General features: G+C 34.4%; 2 protein-coding genes, 1 long non-coding RNA gene and 1 pseudogene across 7 annotated transcripts; 2 read left to right on the top strand and 2 right to left on the bottom strand.

Annotated features, from left to right (window-relative positions):
- Positions 1-705: 705 nt before the first annotated feature.
- On the bottom strand, positions 706-3,208 carry LOC142540771 (uncharacterized). Of its 2 annotated transcripts, XR_012819153.1 has the most exons (3): positions 3,064-3,208; positions 1,161-2,167; positions 706-1,055 (listed from the first exon to the last, which is right to left on the bottom strand). It is a non-coding gene; the product is annotated as an uncharacterized LOC142540771 (long non-coding RNA). The 2 variants fall into 2 exon arrangements; XR_012819152.1 differs by lacking the exon at positions 3,064-3,208 and having other exon boundaries at positions 1,161-2,175.
- Positions 3,209-3,324: 116 nt separating this feature from the next.
- Positions 3,325-6,525, top strand: LOC142540770 (nudix hydrolase 20, chloroplastic-like). Its single transcript, XM_075647149.1, has 7 exons — positions 3,325-3,689; positions 3,768-3,832; positions 4,592-4,778; positions 4,874-4,954; positions 5,189-5,314; positions 6,185-6,264; positions 6,382-6,525. Exons 1-7 carry the CDS (start codon positions 3,471-3,473, stop codon positions 6,518-6,520), a joined length of 897 nt encoding a protein of 298 aa, XP_075503264.1. The 5' UTR covers positions 3,325-3,470; the 3' UTR covers positions 6,521-6,525.
- Positions 6,526-6,594: 69 nt separating this feature from the next.
- On the top strand, positions 6,595-12,984 carry LOC142540769 (polygalacturonase QRT2-like). Of its 4 annotated transcripts, none has more exons than XM_075647147.1 (15): positions 6,595-6,715; positions 7,153-8,382; positions 8,424-8,538; positions 8,667-8,774; positions 8,941-9,001; positions 10,248-10,308; positions 10,481-10,618; positions 10,688-10,825; positions 11,010-11,180; positions 11,255-11,281; positions 11,468-11,675; positions 11,869-11,950; positions 12,052-12,160; positions 12,379-12,495; positions 12,630-12,984. In XM_075647147.1, coding segments are annotated over exons 5-15 (1,281 nt in total). In that variant the 5' UTR covers positions 6,595-6,715; positions 7,153-8,382; positions 8,424-8,538; positions 8,667-8,774; positions 8,941-8,999; the 3' UTR covers positions 12,858-12,984. The 4 variants fall into 4 exon arrangements, with proteins under 4 accessions (XP_075503262.1, XP_075503263.1, XP_075503260.1 ...); XM_075647145.1 differs by lacking the exon at positions 6,595-6,715 and having other exon boundaries at positions 6,762-7,729; positions 8,056-8,382; XM_075647148.1 differs by lacking the exon at positions 6,595-6,715 and having other exon boundaries at positions 6,761-8,382; positions 8,667-8,773; positions 8,943-9,001.
- A 489-nt stretch (positions 12,985-13,473) lies between these two features.
- On the bottom strand, positions 13,474-19,661 carry LOC142540774 (nudix hydrolase 20, chloroplastic-like; annotated as a pseudogene).

Raw genomic sequence — 19,661 nt, 5'->3', positions numbered from 1 at the left:
CAATAAGAAACCTGGGAAAAATTTGCCAATCATCTAACTCATTTTAGGTTCAAATATAGCAACTACGACAATATTAGAAGGTTCATTCTGTGATCGACACAAGCACCAACTATATATTCATTTTTCGTTACTAAGAATTCAACATATAAGTCTCTACACTTGTCAAATTGAGGTCTATAAGGATTCCAAGGCCATTAACTACATGTCAAGCCAAAAACATTTTGGACTATCAAGTGTTTCAAGAAAATCAATATAATACATCACAGATTACACATCAGTTATCATTTTGAGCCATTACATGAGTAGTAGGTCAACTCAAGTGGTTATAGAGATAGAAATCATCGATCCCTAACTTTCTGAGAAGGCAATGTTCTAATGTAAAACTTGAAGTCCATCTATTCCAAATCTCCATATTCATACAAGAGAATTGTCCCCACTACTCAGTTATCATACTTGCCCGGTATGGCCTTAAGAAAAAACAATCTTGTGATATTGCTAGCATTAGCGCGATAGTTCAGTGGATTCATACACAAGTTAAAATGAGACAGTAGATTACCATATTATTTTCCCTAATCATAGATAACTCGAATACACCAAATTCTCCAATCAAGTGCATAGAAATAATCAAATGCCTAAGCCCATGAATGGTTAAAACGCAATATGATAGGGTAAATTAAATCAAAATGAAAATAATAAACAATACTACCTGCCACCGCAAATACTTTACAACCAATATGCTTAACATATTGAATAGCAATAAAGTCAATTCCTCCTGCAGTATCATGTATCTGCAATCGCTCTCAAAATTAACATTTTTATTGTTTTGATATTGTGTAAATATCAAAAAAAATTTTAAAAAAAGGAGGAAATACCAAGATTGTGTTGTCAAGGGTGACATTTTTCAATACTGAAAGAGCAAAAATAGTTAACCGTGATGCTTCGTGCAATGCTGCTGCTCGAACAAGGGAAACCCCTGAAGGAATTCGCAGAACATCATATGCGTGAACCACCACAAACTCTGCATATGCACCCCCATATTGAAGACTCGCACAAACCTGTATAAACAGAAAACAAAAATGCAGTCACAATAAACCTAATTATTTAAATGTGATAAACAAAAAACCTATAAACTACTCGATCATTGATAAAATAATACTCACCTCATCATGCCCACTTTAAATTCACATGTGTTAGAGCCAACAACAGTAACTTTCCCCGAACACTCATATCCAATACCTTCACGGGAACCATACTGATGAAAAGGGGCACCCTGTCGGAGCCAAGTGTCACAGACGTTTAGTCCAATCGCTTCTACTTGTATCATAATTTCATAAATTTTAACAGTGGGTTTTGGACGCTCTTTTATTCGAAGAACATCCGGACCACCGTGTTTTTCATAATACACAACCTTCATCTGCAGAGTTGAACATAGCAAATATTAGACAGATATTGAAACATGAGAATGTTCCCAATTCACTCTCAAGTTAAGTAAAATCAACTTTACAGCTGCGCACAATCATAACACATGCAACTATTTTCACTATAACCTATAATAATTTCAAAAACTCCCTATTTTTTTTCAAACAAAATCATTACCAATGAACCACTCTCGTTCGTATAAACTATGATCCAATTCCTTTCTAAAACATTTATTTGGGTAAAGGTTTTCAAAACTGCTTCTGGAATTAATTCATTGATCATTAAAACAAATTTAAATTTATAAACAATATAAAAACCTAATTTAAGATCTAGCTTCTGATGAAAGAGACTCATTCTCAACGCTACATCACAGGATTATCATGTGACTACATGCCAATTTATGACTATCTTCGGAAAGTTGTTCTACTTCTGCATCCTGGTCGACCAATTTTTTTTATCTACAAGAACATGAGAAAGTGGCTCCACAGAGTGGGAGACAGCATGCAATAGACCACGACGAGTCATTTCTAGAGCTGGTGTAATATGCCTGTCATGCGGAGGTGGTATATTTCTTGTCGAAGCCATGAGTAAGACAACATACTGAAGATGGAAAGGATCAAATTTAGAAGAATTTCATGTGTTTCATCACAAAATACAGCGGAGGGCCACAGATAAAACTTCCTAATAAGCTAACAACAAAGAGATGATATTGTCCTATCCTTTGAGAAATAAAGACGTTGACCCTCAACTTTTCCAGGTCAGCATCCAGCAAACAATCCACACTTCAAAAGAACGAATACCCAATGTTTTAATTTACGGTAAGTACATTGATGAGGAAACAACAATCCACCATCAATATGTGATTATCTACTGCACAACATATAAACCACAGAGCAACACGACAGTGTTCCTTATGTACAAGATGTGAGAAGCTTTGCTTTGAAATGTATACATTACAGAAGACAGAACTCATCAGTTAAGATTTATAGGGCCCAGATTACCATATTTGAGCGAACATTATGAATTTATCTAGTGGTTCATGGAAATAGTTATCTTTCTAAATTAACTCATCCCACTTTGTTAATTTCTCAATAAAATTTTCTTCAGAATTACTTAATAAGCCAAAGTCATTGATGCAAGCCTAAAAGAAGAAAAATATACTTTACTACATAACCCATTTGACAGTATATCCATTAACAAAAGGACTCACATAAAAAATATCTTAAAACAAAACATCCAAATAAATGAAGGCATCTTGATAGGAATAAAATCCACGGAAATCTAACAAATCAAAACAAAATGATCATAACCAAGCCCCACAAGTCAATGTAAATACGAAACACCAAATTCAAATGGTTTTCAATGCAAAGCATCATACTGTCGTATTTAAACTTGAATATGAATATAATTTAAAATCCATAACCAAAAAATTAACGGAAGATTACAATTCTCCACCTCTCAATCAATTATTTCCTAATGCTTATAATATCGTTTGATGCGAAAATGATAAACGTCAACTAGGTTAAATTTCATACCTCAAAAATGTAGAATCCTCCGGTAAAGATTGGTCCGATGCAATGTGATAACGAGACATAAAGTCGGGGCTTTTGGGTCGGGTCTATTAATTATCTAGGCCCAGTCCACATCTAATAAGTTTATGTTCAGAATCGAGACCAACTAGAAGTTAGGCTGGACATATAAAGCCAATAATTTTTAAAATTTTAACCAGCCTCGCTTTCGAGCAGTGTAGTATTTCCACATTGACATTGCGATATTCTGTCGATAGTTGAAAGACTAATAATTCATTTTTTGTTTTCAATTTCGCAAATGCATCTTATTAAGCTGATATATTATAGAAGCAATGTGTTGTTATTTCAGTTTGGATTCAGTAAATATCAAATAAAAATATATATATGAAAACATTATTCGGCAGAAATAATAAACTCACTCACCAAACAATCGCAGAAGATTCAAACTACAAAAATGTTTGCTAAAAATAGATTTCCGATCCAAGAAAAGGCTAGAATTTGATATACAAGTTCAGTTGAAGAATGGGAAGCAGTAGTCCTTTCTTCCATTTCTTGACAATCCCGACAACGAAGCTCAAATTCCCACTTCGCTCTTCTCCACTTTCTGCATATCAGCCCCACAGTAGTGCCTGTGCCTTCACCTGGGACGACGTCTTTCGATTCTCCCCACCGCACCAGACAACTGATTCTTCTCATCTCCAAGGTTTCTTCCAGAAAGTAAACCTTTGCAACCGCGATGTTGTTCGGTCTCAAACCCTACATCTTTTCATCTTCTATGTATCGTTGTATATTCTAATGTTTTTGTGGGGTGCGTTTCAGGAAAAGCAAAGTGAATTCGTCCCTTTTGTTGTAGAACAACAGACTGTCGGTTATGTTCACAACAGGTAACAATCTCTTTTTTCTCAATTTGTATCTTCAATTGAGCTATCGATTTTTGTGTTGGTTCAGAAAATCGCTTATACACACGCACTCACGTGTCCACAGAATTTATGTAGCTTCAAGAATTCATATTGATAATGTTCGGTTCATAAAATATCTAGCATGTCCATTAATTACCCCAATAGCATAGTAGATGATTTGCCATTTACGGCATTAGCTTAAAGATTTAATTTTGTTAGGATTTCACAACCTATTATGTTTGAAGTCGTGATTGCCTTAATGTTCAAGCGCTCAATTTTCGTTTCATGGGAGATAACCATGATTTGGTGATAATCTGATATACAGCATGTGCAATGTGTCCCCTCAGTCCTCACATGTCTAATAGCTGTTTCCGGTTCAGCTATAAAATAATGATAGATAATATAGAAAAAGGGGTATTTACAATGCCTTCTCACACAGTCTGTTCGTTGTTGTGCTGATTAATTCAGGTCACAGTTTCAAGTGATAAATCCTTGTGCTTATAGCTTTGTTGGTGTTGAAATTAGATTATCATGTTGCCTTTGATGGATTAAGTTATAAATGATTAATCATTTGAATTTGGCCTAAAGCAGTGAAATAAAAATTTAGAACTCGTCTCTTCTAAATTTTAATCACAGGTTTGCAGAAACAATTTAGACTATGAGCTTTTCTTGTCATGGGAAATTGTTTCAAGTGAGCAATATTTTAATTTTCTATGACACGGTGGCTTCCAATGTCATATACAGATTTGCTCACTGTTTGAGGAGATTTGAAGAAACATTTATATTTCCAGAGGACACCTCTTATGGCCTCAATTTTGGATACTATGTGTCATTACATACTAGGTTGAGCACATATGAGGATAGGACAATAGCTGTGGGCAACACGATCAAGTGTTTGGGTGAAGAGCTTATACCAGGAATTCGGAATGAGGTATTTAGAATGTGCTATTACTGTATGGATATGCAGAAACATATATGATATATCTTCATTTTGTTGTATGTTTTGGCTTATTCTAATATTTGCAGCTGTATCCTGTCATGTCTTCTTTTGGGACTCCAGAATTTTTCTCATTAGAGCGTGCGGCAGCGCCATACTTTGGAATAAAGGTGGTATAATATCCTATATTTAATTTTTGTTATTGCAAGCTTGAGTTTCATTTAGGTTACTGCATTTTTGTATTCAATGAATATGTCATCTTCCAAAATGTAAACCCAGCAATCTCTGTTTATTACCCAAAAAATTTGCGTTCGTCATTTTCTGAGTACTGTTTTATTTAAATGTCATTAAGTAGACCTCAGCTCCTGATGCTTTTTTCTTTGGATAATGTATTTTTATGCTAGGCTTATGGAGTGCATATGAATGGCTATGTTGAAAGAGATGGTGAGAAATACCTATGGATAGCAAAGAGAAGTAAAGCTAAACCCACTTTTCCGGGGAAGCTGGACCATATGGTTGCTGGAGGGCAGGTACTTATTGGCCTCTCTATTTCATGGTTAAAAATTATATTTTAAAATTACTTTGGGATCAGTACAATTTAACACACCAGCTGGATATACAGTCATTGGAAATTTTCATTCATTTAATATTTGTATTTTTGTGTTACGAAACTATACTTACCCACCGATCACTTATAAAAAACCGAAAACTTGAAAGGGGTAGGAGTAGGGAAAATGCAAGAACAAAGAGTAAAACAACTAAGGAAAAAGGGAAGGTAATGGAATAAAGAATTAAAAAAGGATAAAGAGAATGTAAAATTTCTTAAAAATTTGCATTTTCAATTGAAACGTATAATTAATTAATTTTTTTTACTTAAACGCACATTTTCTTTTATTTATATGTTTATCAATATGTGTAAGTATATGTGAACTTTTATGTATATGTGGCAACAAAATTTTAGAAAAACAATAACCAGATAAAGATCACCAAAATAGAAAAGAATATGTAAATATCATAAAAATTTATGCCAAGAAAAAATTGATATGGTAATACAACAATTAAGTCAAAGTATAGATGACCACTCAAATTTCGATGAGATCTTGTTTCAGTAATAATGGGTTGAGAAACAGCAAGTAAAAATTGGCAATTGATTTTTTGATCCATTATAGTTACACCTGGACGAAGTACTTTTCTCCAAAACAAGAATTCCGTTTTGTTTTCTTTTTCTGGATGCTTTTGTTGTAATCTAGCTGCCTATAAGGATAATGCTTAATAATTTTAGAGAATATGAATATAATTATGATTTTCAATTGCAAGGTTTTGCAACTTGCATACACAAGAAAATGTGAGTTACCAAACTGTTATTTTCCATATTGTCACACACATTCGTACAAATGCAGCCACATGGAATCTCTTGTGAGGAGAATCTAGTAAAGGAATGTAAAGAAGAAGCGGGGATACCAAGATCCATATCCAGCACGTAAGCTTTTCATTTCATTATCTTGCTGTACAAAGAATCAAAAACTTACATTTGAATCATTATGATAATCATCTCGGTGAATAAATTAATGAATTGTGTCTGATTTTCTGAACTCAGAGCTAGAGCAGTTGGAGCTGTATCTTATATGGACGTCGATGGATATAGATTCAAGAGAGACGTTCTTTTCTGTTATGATTTAAAGCTTCCAGAGGACTTTATTCCTACAAATGAAGGTGAGGCAGTTGAAATTCTCTAGCCTCCCACTCAAAAAAAAAACAGAGAGCCAACTAAGAAGCTTTTTTATCAACTCATTTCCTCTTGTAACGGTAGATGAAGAAGTGGAAAGCTTTAAGCTAGTTCCTGTGACACAAGTTGCAAATATCATAAGGAGCACGGATTTTTTCAAAGCAAATTGCAATCTCGTGATTATTGATTTCCTGTTTCGCCATGGGTATGCTATCTTTCATTTCATATGACGCAATGTTTTTTGTGCGATGTCTTGTTTCAAGTAGAAATATAATGCTAAATTTCTTAAGCAAGCAGCAATGTTGTTCTTCATGCTTCCACTTGACTGTTATATCCTTCTATCCCCTAATGGATACCCTTATTGACACTGGGGCTGATAATGCTTGTACTATATTCTCCAACACAAATCCGCATGGCATTATGTACAAGTTGTGTTTGATCATGTATTGACGATTATTAATTTTGACCATCTTATATTTATTCGTAATAAAAATGAAATGTAAAAATTTTAAATACCAGATGGAAGTCTCTACCTCATCCATTCCCTGGTGGATACAAGATGTGGCTCTATTGATTATTCTGACCCCAAAATCTATATTAATTTGTGAGTATTTTGCCTTGGCTAATTTGTCATACGTGCAGGTATATTAAGCCATGAAGATGTAGGATATCTGAAGCTATTACTGAGTCTGAGAAGTGGAGATTGCAGCTAAATATTTACCGTTCATTCAAATGTTTGTTCCTTTCACCTTGGTGTCATTCAAGAATAGCGACATTCAAGGACCCATTTTTGTTTTTCATATTCTACACTATTGTAATGTTTTTTTTAAACCTTTTGTGGGATCACACCCATTTTGGTCTTTTCTGTTTGCAGTTTTTTCCAAAATAGTTTTTCTTATTTTCGGGCCACCAAATTGGTCCTTGATGTTTTGTAATGTTTCTCAAATTCGCCCCTTGTGCTATCTCAACGTTAAAAACTAATTGATAAAAAACTCATATCTAAATAAATATTTATTTTGGACCTTCTTGTTTATCGTCTTTTTTCTCATAATAATCTTTCTTTTGGGCCGGAAAAATTATCCCTCATGTTCCCATAGTTTGACAGATATAGCAACCATGACTATTGCTACGTACGGAATATTGAAGTAACAATTGAATTATCTTATGTCATTTGTTTCAGAAAACAAGAGTGAAATTTGTCTTTGATGAAGAGTCCCTGGTTTGTTTACTAATCTCTTATCTAATGCATTTGATCCACACATTGAACCAACTCGACTATGCATTAGTTCTGGCGTGTCACCTTATCGAAGTTGAGATCTTACGAGATTTCAGGAGCATATTTTTAAATATTTAAAGATCCTTTCTAAAAACCTGTAGCAAATAATTGTAGTTATCTTATTATAAACTCGTAAAACGTCTTATAGAGTATTTTGAAAACAACTTGCAAGACACAAGTTAGAGGAATCAGACATTCAGTGACCGTTCCCATGCTACAAAATTTTCTTTTACATCTTGATTGATTACATGAACTCATTCGTCTCTTAGTTCCATAAATAATTCCAAGAAACCTGATCGAAGGAGGTGAAAATTGGAGAGCAGCTCGAGGAATCAGGTGAAAATGCTTTTGTGGGTGGAAAAACAGTTAGAAGTAAGTGTGAGCTTTTGTTTTCTACTTGCTAAGTTGTGGTTGAGACACACGGCTGTACAGTTGGATAAACAATTTCCTGTAGTCAAAAGAGCTGAATTTACCTTAGAGTTCCTACATGGGTTTTGGCACAACATTCAAGTCCAAGGGGCCCACGGGCCCTCAGGGAGTGAGCATATAAGCAAGCAGGTGCACCTACTTATTATCATTATTACCCGATCTGTCAGGTATTCAACATTTGTGAATTGGGAGCTGTGGTGGCCTTCAGGTATTCAACATTTGTGAATTGGGAGCTTTGGTGGCCTTCTTTTCCATTATTAGTTTATTTTAAGGAGACACAGACAAAGCCTGAAGGACAAATTCACTTTTTCCCAGGAATCTTTGTAAGTGTCAAAACACCTTGAAACCTGAGTATATATATCTATCTACGTTGTTTTGCTTCCATGATCAAATTCTTGGTATGTACTGATAAAACCCATTTATCCTTCTTTCCTTATATTGTTTCAAGTAGAATGGCAAGCAACTATATGATGTCATGGTAGAACGATGTGGTTCTTCGAAAACCAGCGGCCCTGAATAGTGGTAATGACAATATTGTTCGAGTCCGAGATGAATTAGGTGTGTACTTGTTCTTTTGCATGTAGTAGTAATTCAACATAGAGTTTCATCTTTCTTCGTTGTTTACTTAGTTATTTGGTAAGACAACTCTGATATAGAGGGTCATGTCGTGATCAATTTGGTCAAGATGGCGCTACTTAATGCATTTTTTTTTTTTTTGCAGGCGGAGGAGCTGAAAGTCAGAAGTTGTTTATGGAGGAGGCCTCAGTTTCATGTACAAATTGCAATGTAAGATCAATCGTCGCTTGTATCAAATTTTTATCATTAAGGAAGCATGTTGCATCTACACAAACTTTTAACTGATCAATTGTTCCGTTAACTTTTGATTCTTTGGTTAAAAAAAATCCAAAATTATATTGAATTTTCTCAAAATATTAGTCTTCTGTACTGTACTTGGTCAAAACGTTTCCGACCCTCGAAATTCGAGGCTAAAAGAACAAACTTTTCTGGCAAGATAATATTTAATGGTGTTCGAGAATTACCAATGTCAAAAACGCAATCACTTTTACTAAAAAAAAGGAGTTCAGATTTTCGAAATTGAAAAAAAAAAGAGAGAAAAAGGGTTTGGATCTCTTCGTGAGTTAAGCATCGGTTTGCTTGTAATAAACGCAGCAATTATAGTATGTTTGAGGAAAAACTGTCCAAAATGTCAAAATGAACATTAATGTCATTATGTCGGGATTCACTCTCAATAAGAAATTATTTTCCATTGAAGGATAAGAACCAAAATACAGAGAGAAAAGTATTACATAACATATTTAAAAATGGGAGTGTCATTTTTTTTAATCTAAAGCTTTATATGTAAAATTCTATCATTTGTGTTGTGATAAACATCCCCAAGCAACAAACTAAGAAATTAAAATAAGATTGAAACCATGAAAGGAAAAGGACACCGCTCACAGTCAAACCAAGATAAAAATCTTTACAACAAATCTGGAATTAAATTCAAAAAAGAAAAAGAAAACCAAATTTATCTTTAGAGATTACAATACTCCAATTATGATTATCATTGTGTGCAAGGAAAAAAATTTAAAGCCTCGATCAAATGTATAAATTTCTTTCGCTCGACCTGTACATGTATACTACTTTTTTTCCTTTATCAGAAGAACCATTCATATAACAGAGGTAAGTTGAACTTTTGTTTGTCAATAAAATGACCTAATTTGATTGAAATTGTTTTTTATTTAAAAATACAATTTTTTTTTCATATGTTATTATTAAAACCAACCTTGTTTTAACTTATAATTAACTATTGGACATTAATTAAAAGACCAGTGAAATGCATGTCTTAAGAACAAGGGCTTAATTAATTAATTCCCATTTATTTATTATTATAATTAATATCGAAGAAGACGTAGCAATCGCATGAATATTGATGGCTTAGCACGTATGAATCACTCAGTTTATATTTTTGAACCAATATAAATTCAAGTATGGCCTGGTTTTTGATTCATTAATATGTATGTTTTTGCAGGCTCAGCATTAATACTGAGGATCGGAGTTACACACTCATTGGCCGCAACAAAGTTTCCCCGGTATATATATACGTCTCTCCCTAAATTATATCTGGCATAAACAATCCACTTTTTAACCAAATTCTCGACTTGTTCATTTCTATATATTCCAAAATATTCTTGTAAAAGATGATTATATATTTGTATATATAACCTATGTTTTTTGAAAGGATATTAATTAAATTGCATGCAGGATATGTTTGGAGTAGTGTTATTCATTGTTGCGTTAGGTTCTTCACATGCTAGTTGCATATTTGACTGCAAAGATGAAGACCATTTTAGTGTGACAGACTATGGAGCCAAAAGTGATGGTCAAACTGATGATTCACAAGTAAAAATTTTCATTTTTTCTTTTTGGATCATTTTGTTCCATTAATTTTATAGTGCTTTCTAAATTCAGGCATTTTTAGAGACATGGGATGCTGCATGTACCGCACCAATTCCATCTTCAAGATTCATTGTTCCTCCGAACAAGACATATTTACTTAACCCGATTATTTTCCAAGGTCCATGCCAACCTACGACTATCTATTTCATTGTAAGCACGAATATCAACTCTTTTCTTTTATCTTTTTAATTTCGTTTGTGAGGAGTAGCTAATTGGGTGGTTATTTTTATCATTATGATTATGGTTAAATATTAAATTATGTACGTGTAATAATAATAACAATAATATGAAAATCATGTAAAGTTTGGTTTGTCATGTAAATTGTGTCCCAAAGATTTCAGGCAGAATTATCGGGCCGGAACTGCCTAGCGAATGGAATGGGAAGGATGCGAGTGGATGGCTAGGATTTAAGGATGTGAATGGGCTAAATGTAGATGGATTTGGCACTGTGGATGGGCGTGGCCAGGGATGGTGGGATCAATCATGCAGATATCATCCTCAATTGGTACATTTATAAATAAATCAAGCTGCAACATAAATATGAATTTTACTTGAAACATTTTGTTTCTGAATTTGCAGAAACAATGCACCACATTGGCTCCAACTGTAAGTATGTCTGATTTATCCCTTTTGTTTTTCCCCAATATTATTTTAAGTATATATATATATATATATATGTATATATTCGCTAAAAATAAAATAAAAAATGGGCTGGTAGCATAAAATGCATGTACCATCATTTGCAGACTTCAAATAATCGTTATGGAATGTGATTCAAAACAATATTGTTAGGCATTGAAGTTTATGGAATGTAACGACAGCAGCGTCAGCAACTTGAAGCTCGTTAACAGCGCGCAAACACACCTATTGTTGAGGGGATGCGATAGCTTTGTGGTTAACAATGTTGTGATCGAGAGTCCTGCAAATTCTCCCAACACCGACGGCATTCATATCCACTCCTCCCACAATGTGATCATCACCAATTCCAAATTTTCCACTGGTGTGTATCACTATAATTGCGTGGAATTTATATAACATTATACTTTGTCACGCGCGACGAAATTTTAAATTTTCCAGAATTCAAGCCCTGCCTCCTCGAAGACCATAATTATCATTCGTATTAGATGGAATTAATCGTTGCTTGATTAGTTGATGTTTATAAATTTAAGTTATGATTTGGACACTAAATTCAGGGGATGATTGTATTTCTATTGGCGATCGAATTTCCAACATCAAAATTTACAATGTGGTGTGTGGACCTGGTCATGGTATTAGGTAATTAAATGTATTTCTTTTCATTATTTGACATAGTTTTCAAATTATAATATATAAAAATAAAATGATATTTATGTTTAATTATATCATAAAATACTTAGTATTGGAAGCCTGGGAAGACGAGGAAATTATGTGCAAGTAGAGAAGATTCATGTATCTGACGCATTCTTCAAGGGAACCACCAATGGAGCCAGAATCAAGACTTGGCAGGTAAATGCATTTTCAAATCAGTAAATTTTTCTGATTTTAAATAAGAAAATGTTAATTTAACATAAAGATTTAATTAATTTGCATCGCTCTGATCACATGCTTTCTTATTTCTTACTAAACTACATTTTATACAGAACTTGAGATAGAAGTTTTTACGACTTGGGATTTTCAATTTACGTAATTTACTTTGTAATATGTAAAACATTTTACGTGCAAAGGTGGGAAGAGGATACGTCCGAGATGTGACATTCGAAAACTTGATGTTCGATTCCGTCCAAAATCCGATAATCATCGATCAAAATTACTGTGATGTTAGAAACGCATGCAAAGAAGAGGTACCGTTTTATTCGGTTTATAATTATTTTACGATTTTCATTTACCTTCTTAATTTTTGGCATTGCAAATTAACTTCATGTATCAATCAACTACATAAAAGATTAAATAAAACACAATATCTTGATTTGTGAAGGAAACCGGAGTTGAAATTAGCAATGTGAGATACAAGGAAATATATGGGACATCGAGCGGTGACATCGCCGTTAATCTAAACTGCAGTTACTCTGTGCCGTGTTACGAAATATTGATGGAATCGATAGAATTGGTATCGACTACACCTGGAGAAGATGTCATTGCAGATTGTGCCAATGCTTATGGCCAAGAATTCGATGTTTCTCCCGCTTCTTGTCTTTTGAATTGAGCCACCGCATCGTTAAATATCACATGTTTTTCAAAAAATATATATTTGATTTAGAATATTAATTAACACGATTAATTAAGATTGTATATGTAGAATGCATGAATATGTTACTTACAAGGGCACTGTGTACGTTATTGCTGATCGGTTTTCACTCTTTACTTTTTTCTTTTAATTATTATTAATAAAATATATAAAACATTAAGTTTTATAAATGCTATTATTAATTTATACATATATTCATTATATCAATATATTATGATTATTATTAATAAAAAAGAACAATAATACTAAGATGTGAAATAAGATAATGATAACAACATTAAAAATAAAAATAAAGAGAGAAGTGGCCCGAGGCGATCTCAAGGGAGCGGCTGCTTTCCAGGAGGATGAAGCTTGCAGCCATGCACCACCTCTTTCCGCGGGGAGTGGAGGGGAAGAAGGAAGCGACGGAATTCGAGGTTGTGGAGAACGGTCTCGACAAGACCGTGAATTTGGTTAGTCAAAAGGATGCTGAAGATGGTATAGAATTTGGGGAAAGAAAGGGAGGTAATGGACTTGGTCCGATTCATAATGATGAAAATGATGGGCCAAAGTTCAAGGTTTTTTCTTTTAATTTATTCACCGAAGATGATTATCATAATGATTCAAATGTAAGTTTTCGATTCTTTGTATAGCAAGATAATGAAATGAAAAGCTTACGTGCTGGATATGGATTTTGGTATCCCCGCTTCTTCTTTACATTCCTTTACTAGATTCTCCTCACAGCAGATTCCAAGTGGCTGCCTTTGTACGAATGTGTGTGACAATATGGAAAAGAACGGTTTGGTAAATCACATTTTCTTGTGTATGCAAGTTGCAAAACCTTGCAATTGAAAATCAGAATTATATTCATATTCTCTAAAACTATTAAGCATTGTCCTTGTGCCTGCAGCTAGATTACAACAAAGCAGAGACGGATGTATTCTAGGGCTGTACTGGGCTGTAGCTAAGCCCACTTTTTTAATAATTTAGCAAAAACCGTCGCTAATATTCGCGACGGTTTTAGTAAAACCGCCGCCGATCTGGATCGGCGACGGTTTTAATTGCACCGTCGCAACTAGTGACGGTTTATTCAAACAGTCGCTAATAGCGACTTTTTTTGAAAAACCGTCGCTAATAGCGACGGTTGTTTCAAAAACCGTCGTACATCAATGTCTTAGTCCAATCAAGTCCCGTCCATTTACAAGGATGAGACCAAATTTATCCTCTGATCCGCCCCATCTCAATTCTACAAAATTTCTCTCCCAAGTCCTAAGCCCTTTAGCGACAGAATAGAATTGCGGACTCCCGAAGAAATCGAATTGCTCATCGGCAAGGCAACAATCCAGGTAAGAATCGGCTATACATTTTTTATTTTGTTTTTTATAGCTTCTCTGTGTGTGATTTGTGGTTTCTTGATTGTTTGTTATTGAGTGACTATTACTTGTTTATTTGGTTAATAATTATTTTATTCTTGTTTAGGATTATAAATTGAACTATTTCAAAATGGAATATCAATCTGCTGCAAAGAAAGGAAAAACATTGATATCCTCTTTCTTTAAGAAGAGAGATCGTCAAGCTAGTGAAGATACTTCAATTCCTACGGTCCTTACAATGCAACATCAATCCAGTGAAAGTCTTCTATTTCTCAATATCCAAATTCCTTCATGTTCCTCTCCTAAAGACGATCATCAGTCTTCGTCTACTTTTATTGAACGAGATCCAGGAAAAAGAAAACAGATATGTGAATATCATGTTAATGTACGAGATGAGATAAGACGTTCATATATAAATATGGGGCCTTATCAACCAGATATGTTGGAGTATCCAGGTACAAAATTTGGAAGCCAGAATCGTCGTTTTCAGAAAAAATGGTTTCAGAAATTTTATTGGTTGGAGTATTCGCCTTCAACAAATAAGGCATATTGTTTCTATTGTTTTCTTTTCCTGAATGATGTTAATTCATCTAATATCTCGACATTGGTCAATGAAGGACTTGACAATTGGAAAAGGGTAAACCAAGGAAAGACATGTGCTTTTCTTGCCCATATTGGTTCTGCAGCTTCTTCACCTCATACTATGTGTGAGAGAAGGGCTGAAAATTTGATGAGGCCCTCACAACATATTGATAAAGTGATGCATGCACAATCTAAAGAGGAAAAAGAGAAAAATCGTCTGCGTTTGAGCACCTCAATTGTAGCTGTTCGTTGGCTAGCACTTCAAGGTTGTGCTTTTGGAGGTAACGATGAATCTCTATCTTCATCTAATCGTGGAAATTTTCTTGAATTGGTGAAGGCTTTTGCAAAAATGAATATAGAAATTGATGAAGTTGTGCTTGAGAATGCTCCAAAAAATGCCCAATATATCGCTCCAGAAATTCAGAAAGAGATTTTACATATTATGACCAATAGAGTACGACAGATGGTTCGTGAAGAAGTTGGAGATAAATACTTATGTATTCTTGTTGATGAAGCCCGAGATATATCTAAACGAGAGCAAATGGCCATTATATTGAGGTTTGTGAACAATCATGGGATTTTGACAGAAAGATTTTTTGCCATCAAAAGTGTTAGTGATACTACCTCAATGAATTTGAAAAATGAGATATCAAATGTTCTTGTTCATCATGATCTCCATGTTAAGAAAATCAGAGGCCAAGGATATGATGGTGCTAGCAATATGCGTGGAGCGTGGAATGAACTTCAAGCATTATTTCTCAAAGATTGTCCCTATGCATACTATGTCCACTGTTTTGCACATCGTTTACAACTGACATTGGTTTCTGCAGCTAAGGATGTTAGTGTTATTTGAGAATTCTTTTCTCATTTGGACAATATTGTTAATATTGTCACTTCTTCTACTAAGCGCATTGCTGAATTACATACTGCACAGAGAAATGAAATTGAGTATATGTTGTCAATTGGAGAACGTGATTCTGGAAGTGGTGCAAACCAGATTGGTAATTTGCAACGAGCAGGAGCTACTCGTTGGAGTTCTCACTATGATTCGGTAAAAAGCTTGATAGGTATGTACACTGCAACTTGCAAAGTTTTTGAAGTTCTCAGTGATTATTCTCCAAATGGAAGAGTTAAGGCTGAAGTTCGGGGGATTTACAGAAACATGGCAAGCTTTGAATTTGTGTTTATTTTGCACTTAATGCATAAAATTATGAGAACAACAGATACTCTTTGTCAAATTCTTCAAAGAAAATCTCAAGACATTTTGACTGCTATCACATTTGTCACTACTACCAAAACTTGCCTTCAAGAATTTAGAGAATGTGGGTGGAATGAATTTCTTCAGGAAGTTAAAGTTTTTTGCTCAAGAAATGAAATTGATGTACCTGACCTTGATTGTCTATATAAGATTGGACGTTCCTGTCGGCAAACTACAATAGAACATCATTACCACTTTGATGTTTTTAATGCAGCAATAGATTTCATTTTGATGGAGTTAAATACTCGGTTCAATGAGTCATCGGTGGAACTTCTTTCTCTTAGTACATCTTTAGATCCTAAAAATTCATTTGACTCATTTAACAGTGATGATATTTGCAAGCTTGCGAAGAAGTTTTATCCTGGAGATTTCACAGATCAAGAAATTGTTGCTTTGGAGTATGAATTGATACATTATAAACTTGATGTGATGCAGAATTTAAAGGTTTCTACACTTGTTGAGTTGTGTCAGCAATTGACCGAGAGTGGACGGTCAAGTGTTTATGTTATGTTGACTAGATTGATTCATCTTGTTTTGACATTACCTGTGTCTACTGCCACTACTGAGCGGGCTTTTTCAGCAATGAAGCATGTGAAGACGGCACTTCGCAATAAAATGGAGGATGACTTTCTTGCCGATTGTTTGACACTCTATATTGAACGATATTTAGCTAAACATATTGATGTAAATTCTATTATTGATGAATTTTATGTTTTAAAATCTCGTAGGGCACAACTTCGTTGGACGATATAATGTAAATTTTTTTTAATAATATATAACTTATCATATTGACTTCAAGCCCCCCAATTTTTATTCCTGGATCCGTCCCTGCAACAAAGCATCCAAGGAAAAGAAAACAAAACGGAATTCTTGTTTTGGAGAAAAGTACTTCGTCGAGGTGTAACTATAATGGATGAAAAAATCAGTTGCCAATTTTTACTTGCTGTTTCTCAACCCATTATTACTGAAACAAGATCTCATCGAAATTTGAGTGGTCATCTATACTTTGACTTAATTGTTGTATTACCATATCAATTTTTTCGTGGCATAAATTTTTATGATATTTACATATTCTTTTCTATTTTGGTGATCTTTTATCTGGTTATTGTTTTTCTAAAATTTTGTTGCCACATATACATAAAAGTTCACATATACTTGCACATATTGATAAACATATAAATAAAAGAAAATGTGCATTTAAGTAAAAAAATTAATTAGTTATACGTTTCAATTGAAAACGCAAATTTTAAAGAAATTTTACGTTCTTTTTATCCTTTTCAAATTCTTTATTCCATTACCTTCCCTTTTTCCTTGGTTGTTTTACTCTTTGTTCTTGCATTTTCCCTACTCCTACCCCTTTCAAGTTTTCGGTTTTTTATAAGTGATCGGTGGGTAAGCATAGTTTCGTAACACAAAAATACAAATATTAAATGAATGAAAATTTCCAATAACTGTATATCCAACTGGTGTGTTAAATTGTACAGATCCCAAATTAATTTTAAAAATATAATTTTTAACCATGAAATAGAGAGAGGCCAATATGTACCTGCCCTCCAGCAACCATATGGTCCAGCTTCCCCGGAAAAGTGGGTTTAGTTTTACTTGTCTTTGCTATCCATAGGTATTTCTCACCATCTCTTTCAACATAACCATTCATATGCACTCCATAAGCCTAGCATAAAAATATATTATCCAAAGAAAAGAGCATCAGGAGCTGAGGGCTACTTGATGACATTTAAATAAAACAGTACTCAGAAAATGACGAACACAAATTTTTTGGGTAATAAACAGAGATTGCTGGGTTTACATTTTGGAAGATGAGATGCTCACTGAATACAAAAATGCAGTAACCTAAATGAAACTCAAGCTTGCAATAACAAAAATTAAAGATAGGATATTATACCGCCTTTATTCCAAAGTATGGCGCTGCCGCACGCTCTAATGAGAAAATTCTGGAGTCCCAAAAGAAGACATGACAGGATACAGCTGCAAATATTAGAATAAGCCAAAAACATACAACAAAATGAAGATATATCATATATGTTTCTGCATATCCATACAGTGATAGATAGCACATTCTAAATACCTCATTCCGAATTCCTGGTATAAGTTCTTCACCCAAACACTTGATTGTGTTGCCCACAGCTATTGTCCTATCCTCATATGTGCTCAACCTAGTATGTAATGACACATAGTATCCAAAATTGAGGCCATAAGAGGTGTCCTCTGGAAATATAAATGTTTCTTCAAATCTCCTCAAATAGTGAGCAAATCTGTATATGACATTGGAAGCGACCGTGTCATAGAAAATTAAAATATTCAGCACTTGAAACAATTTACCGTGACAAGAAAAGCTCATAGTCTACCATAGTTTCTGCAAAACCGGTGATTAAAATTTAGAAGAGGCGAGTTCCAAATTTTTAGTTCACTGCTTTAGGCCAAATTCAAATGATTAATCATTTATAACTTAATCCATCAAAGGCAACGTGATAATCTAATTTCAACACCAACAAAGCTATAAGCACAAGGAGTTATCACTTGAAACTGTGACCTGAATTAATCTGCACAACAACGAACAGACTGTGTGAGAAGGCAGTGTAAATACCCCTTTTTCATACATTATCTATCATTAGTTTATAGCTGAACCGGAAACAGCTGTTTTCAGGAGGAATCTCGATCACACTATACATGTGAGGACTGAGGGGACACATTGCACATGCTGTACATCAGATTACCACCAAATCATGGTTATCTCCCATGAAACGAAAATTGAGCGCTTGAACATTAAGGCAATCAAGAATTCTAACATAATAGGCTGTGAAATCCTAACAAAATTAAATCTTTTAGCTAATGCCGTAAATGGTAAATCATCTACTATGCTATTGGGGTAATTAATGGACATGCCAGATATTTTATGAACCGAACATTATCAATATGAATTCTTGAAGCTACATAAATTCTGTGGACACGTGAGTGCGTGTGTATAAGCGATTTTCTGAACCAACAGCAAAAATCGATGACTCAATTGAAGATACAAACTGAGAAAAAAGACATTGTTACCTGTTGTGAACATAACCGACAGTCTGTTGTTCTACAACAAAAGGGACGAATTCACTTTGCTTTTCCTGAAACGCATCCCACAAAAACATTAGAATATACAACGATACATAGAAGATGAAAAGATGTAGGGTTTGAGAACGAACAGCATCGCGGTTGCAGAGGTTAACTTTCTGGAAGAAACCTTGGAGATGAGAAGAATCAGTTGTCTGGTGCGGTGGGGAGAATCGAAAGACGTCGTCCCAGGTGAAGGCACAGGCACTACTGTGGAGTTGATATGCAGAAAGTGGAGAAGAGCGATGTGGGAATTTGAGCTTCCTTGTCGCGATTGTCAAGAAATGGAAGAAAGCACTACTGCTTCCCATTCTTCAACTGAAGCACAAGCACTTGTATATCAAATTCTTGCCTTTTTCTTGGATCGGAAATCTGTTTTTAGCAAACATTTTTGTAGTTTGAATCTTCTGCGATTGTTCTGTGAGAGAGAGTTTATTATTTCTACCGAATAATGTTTTC

This window comes from Primulina tabacum, chromosome 3 (assembly GCF_025594145.1).
Source record: "Primulina tabacum isolate GXHZ01 chromosome 3, ASM2559414v2, whole genome shotgun sequence".
In the NCBI taxonomy this organism is placed as follows: domain Eukaryota; kingdom Viridiplantae; phylum Streptophyta; class Magnoliopsida; order Lamiales; family Gesneriaceae; genus Primulina; species Primulina tabacum.
Note: the sequence above shows the minus strand (reverse complement) of the source record. Positions and strands in the feature narration are given on the sequence as shown.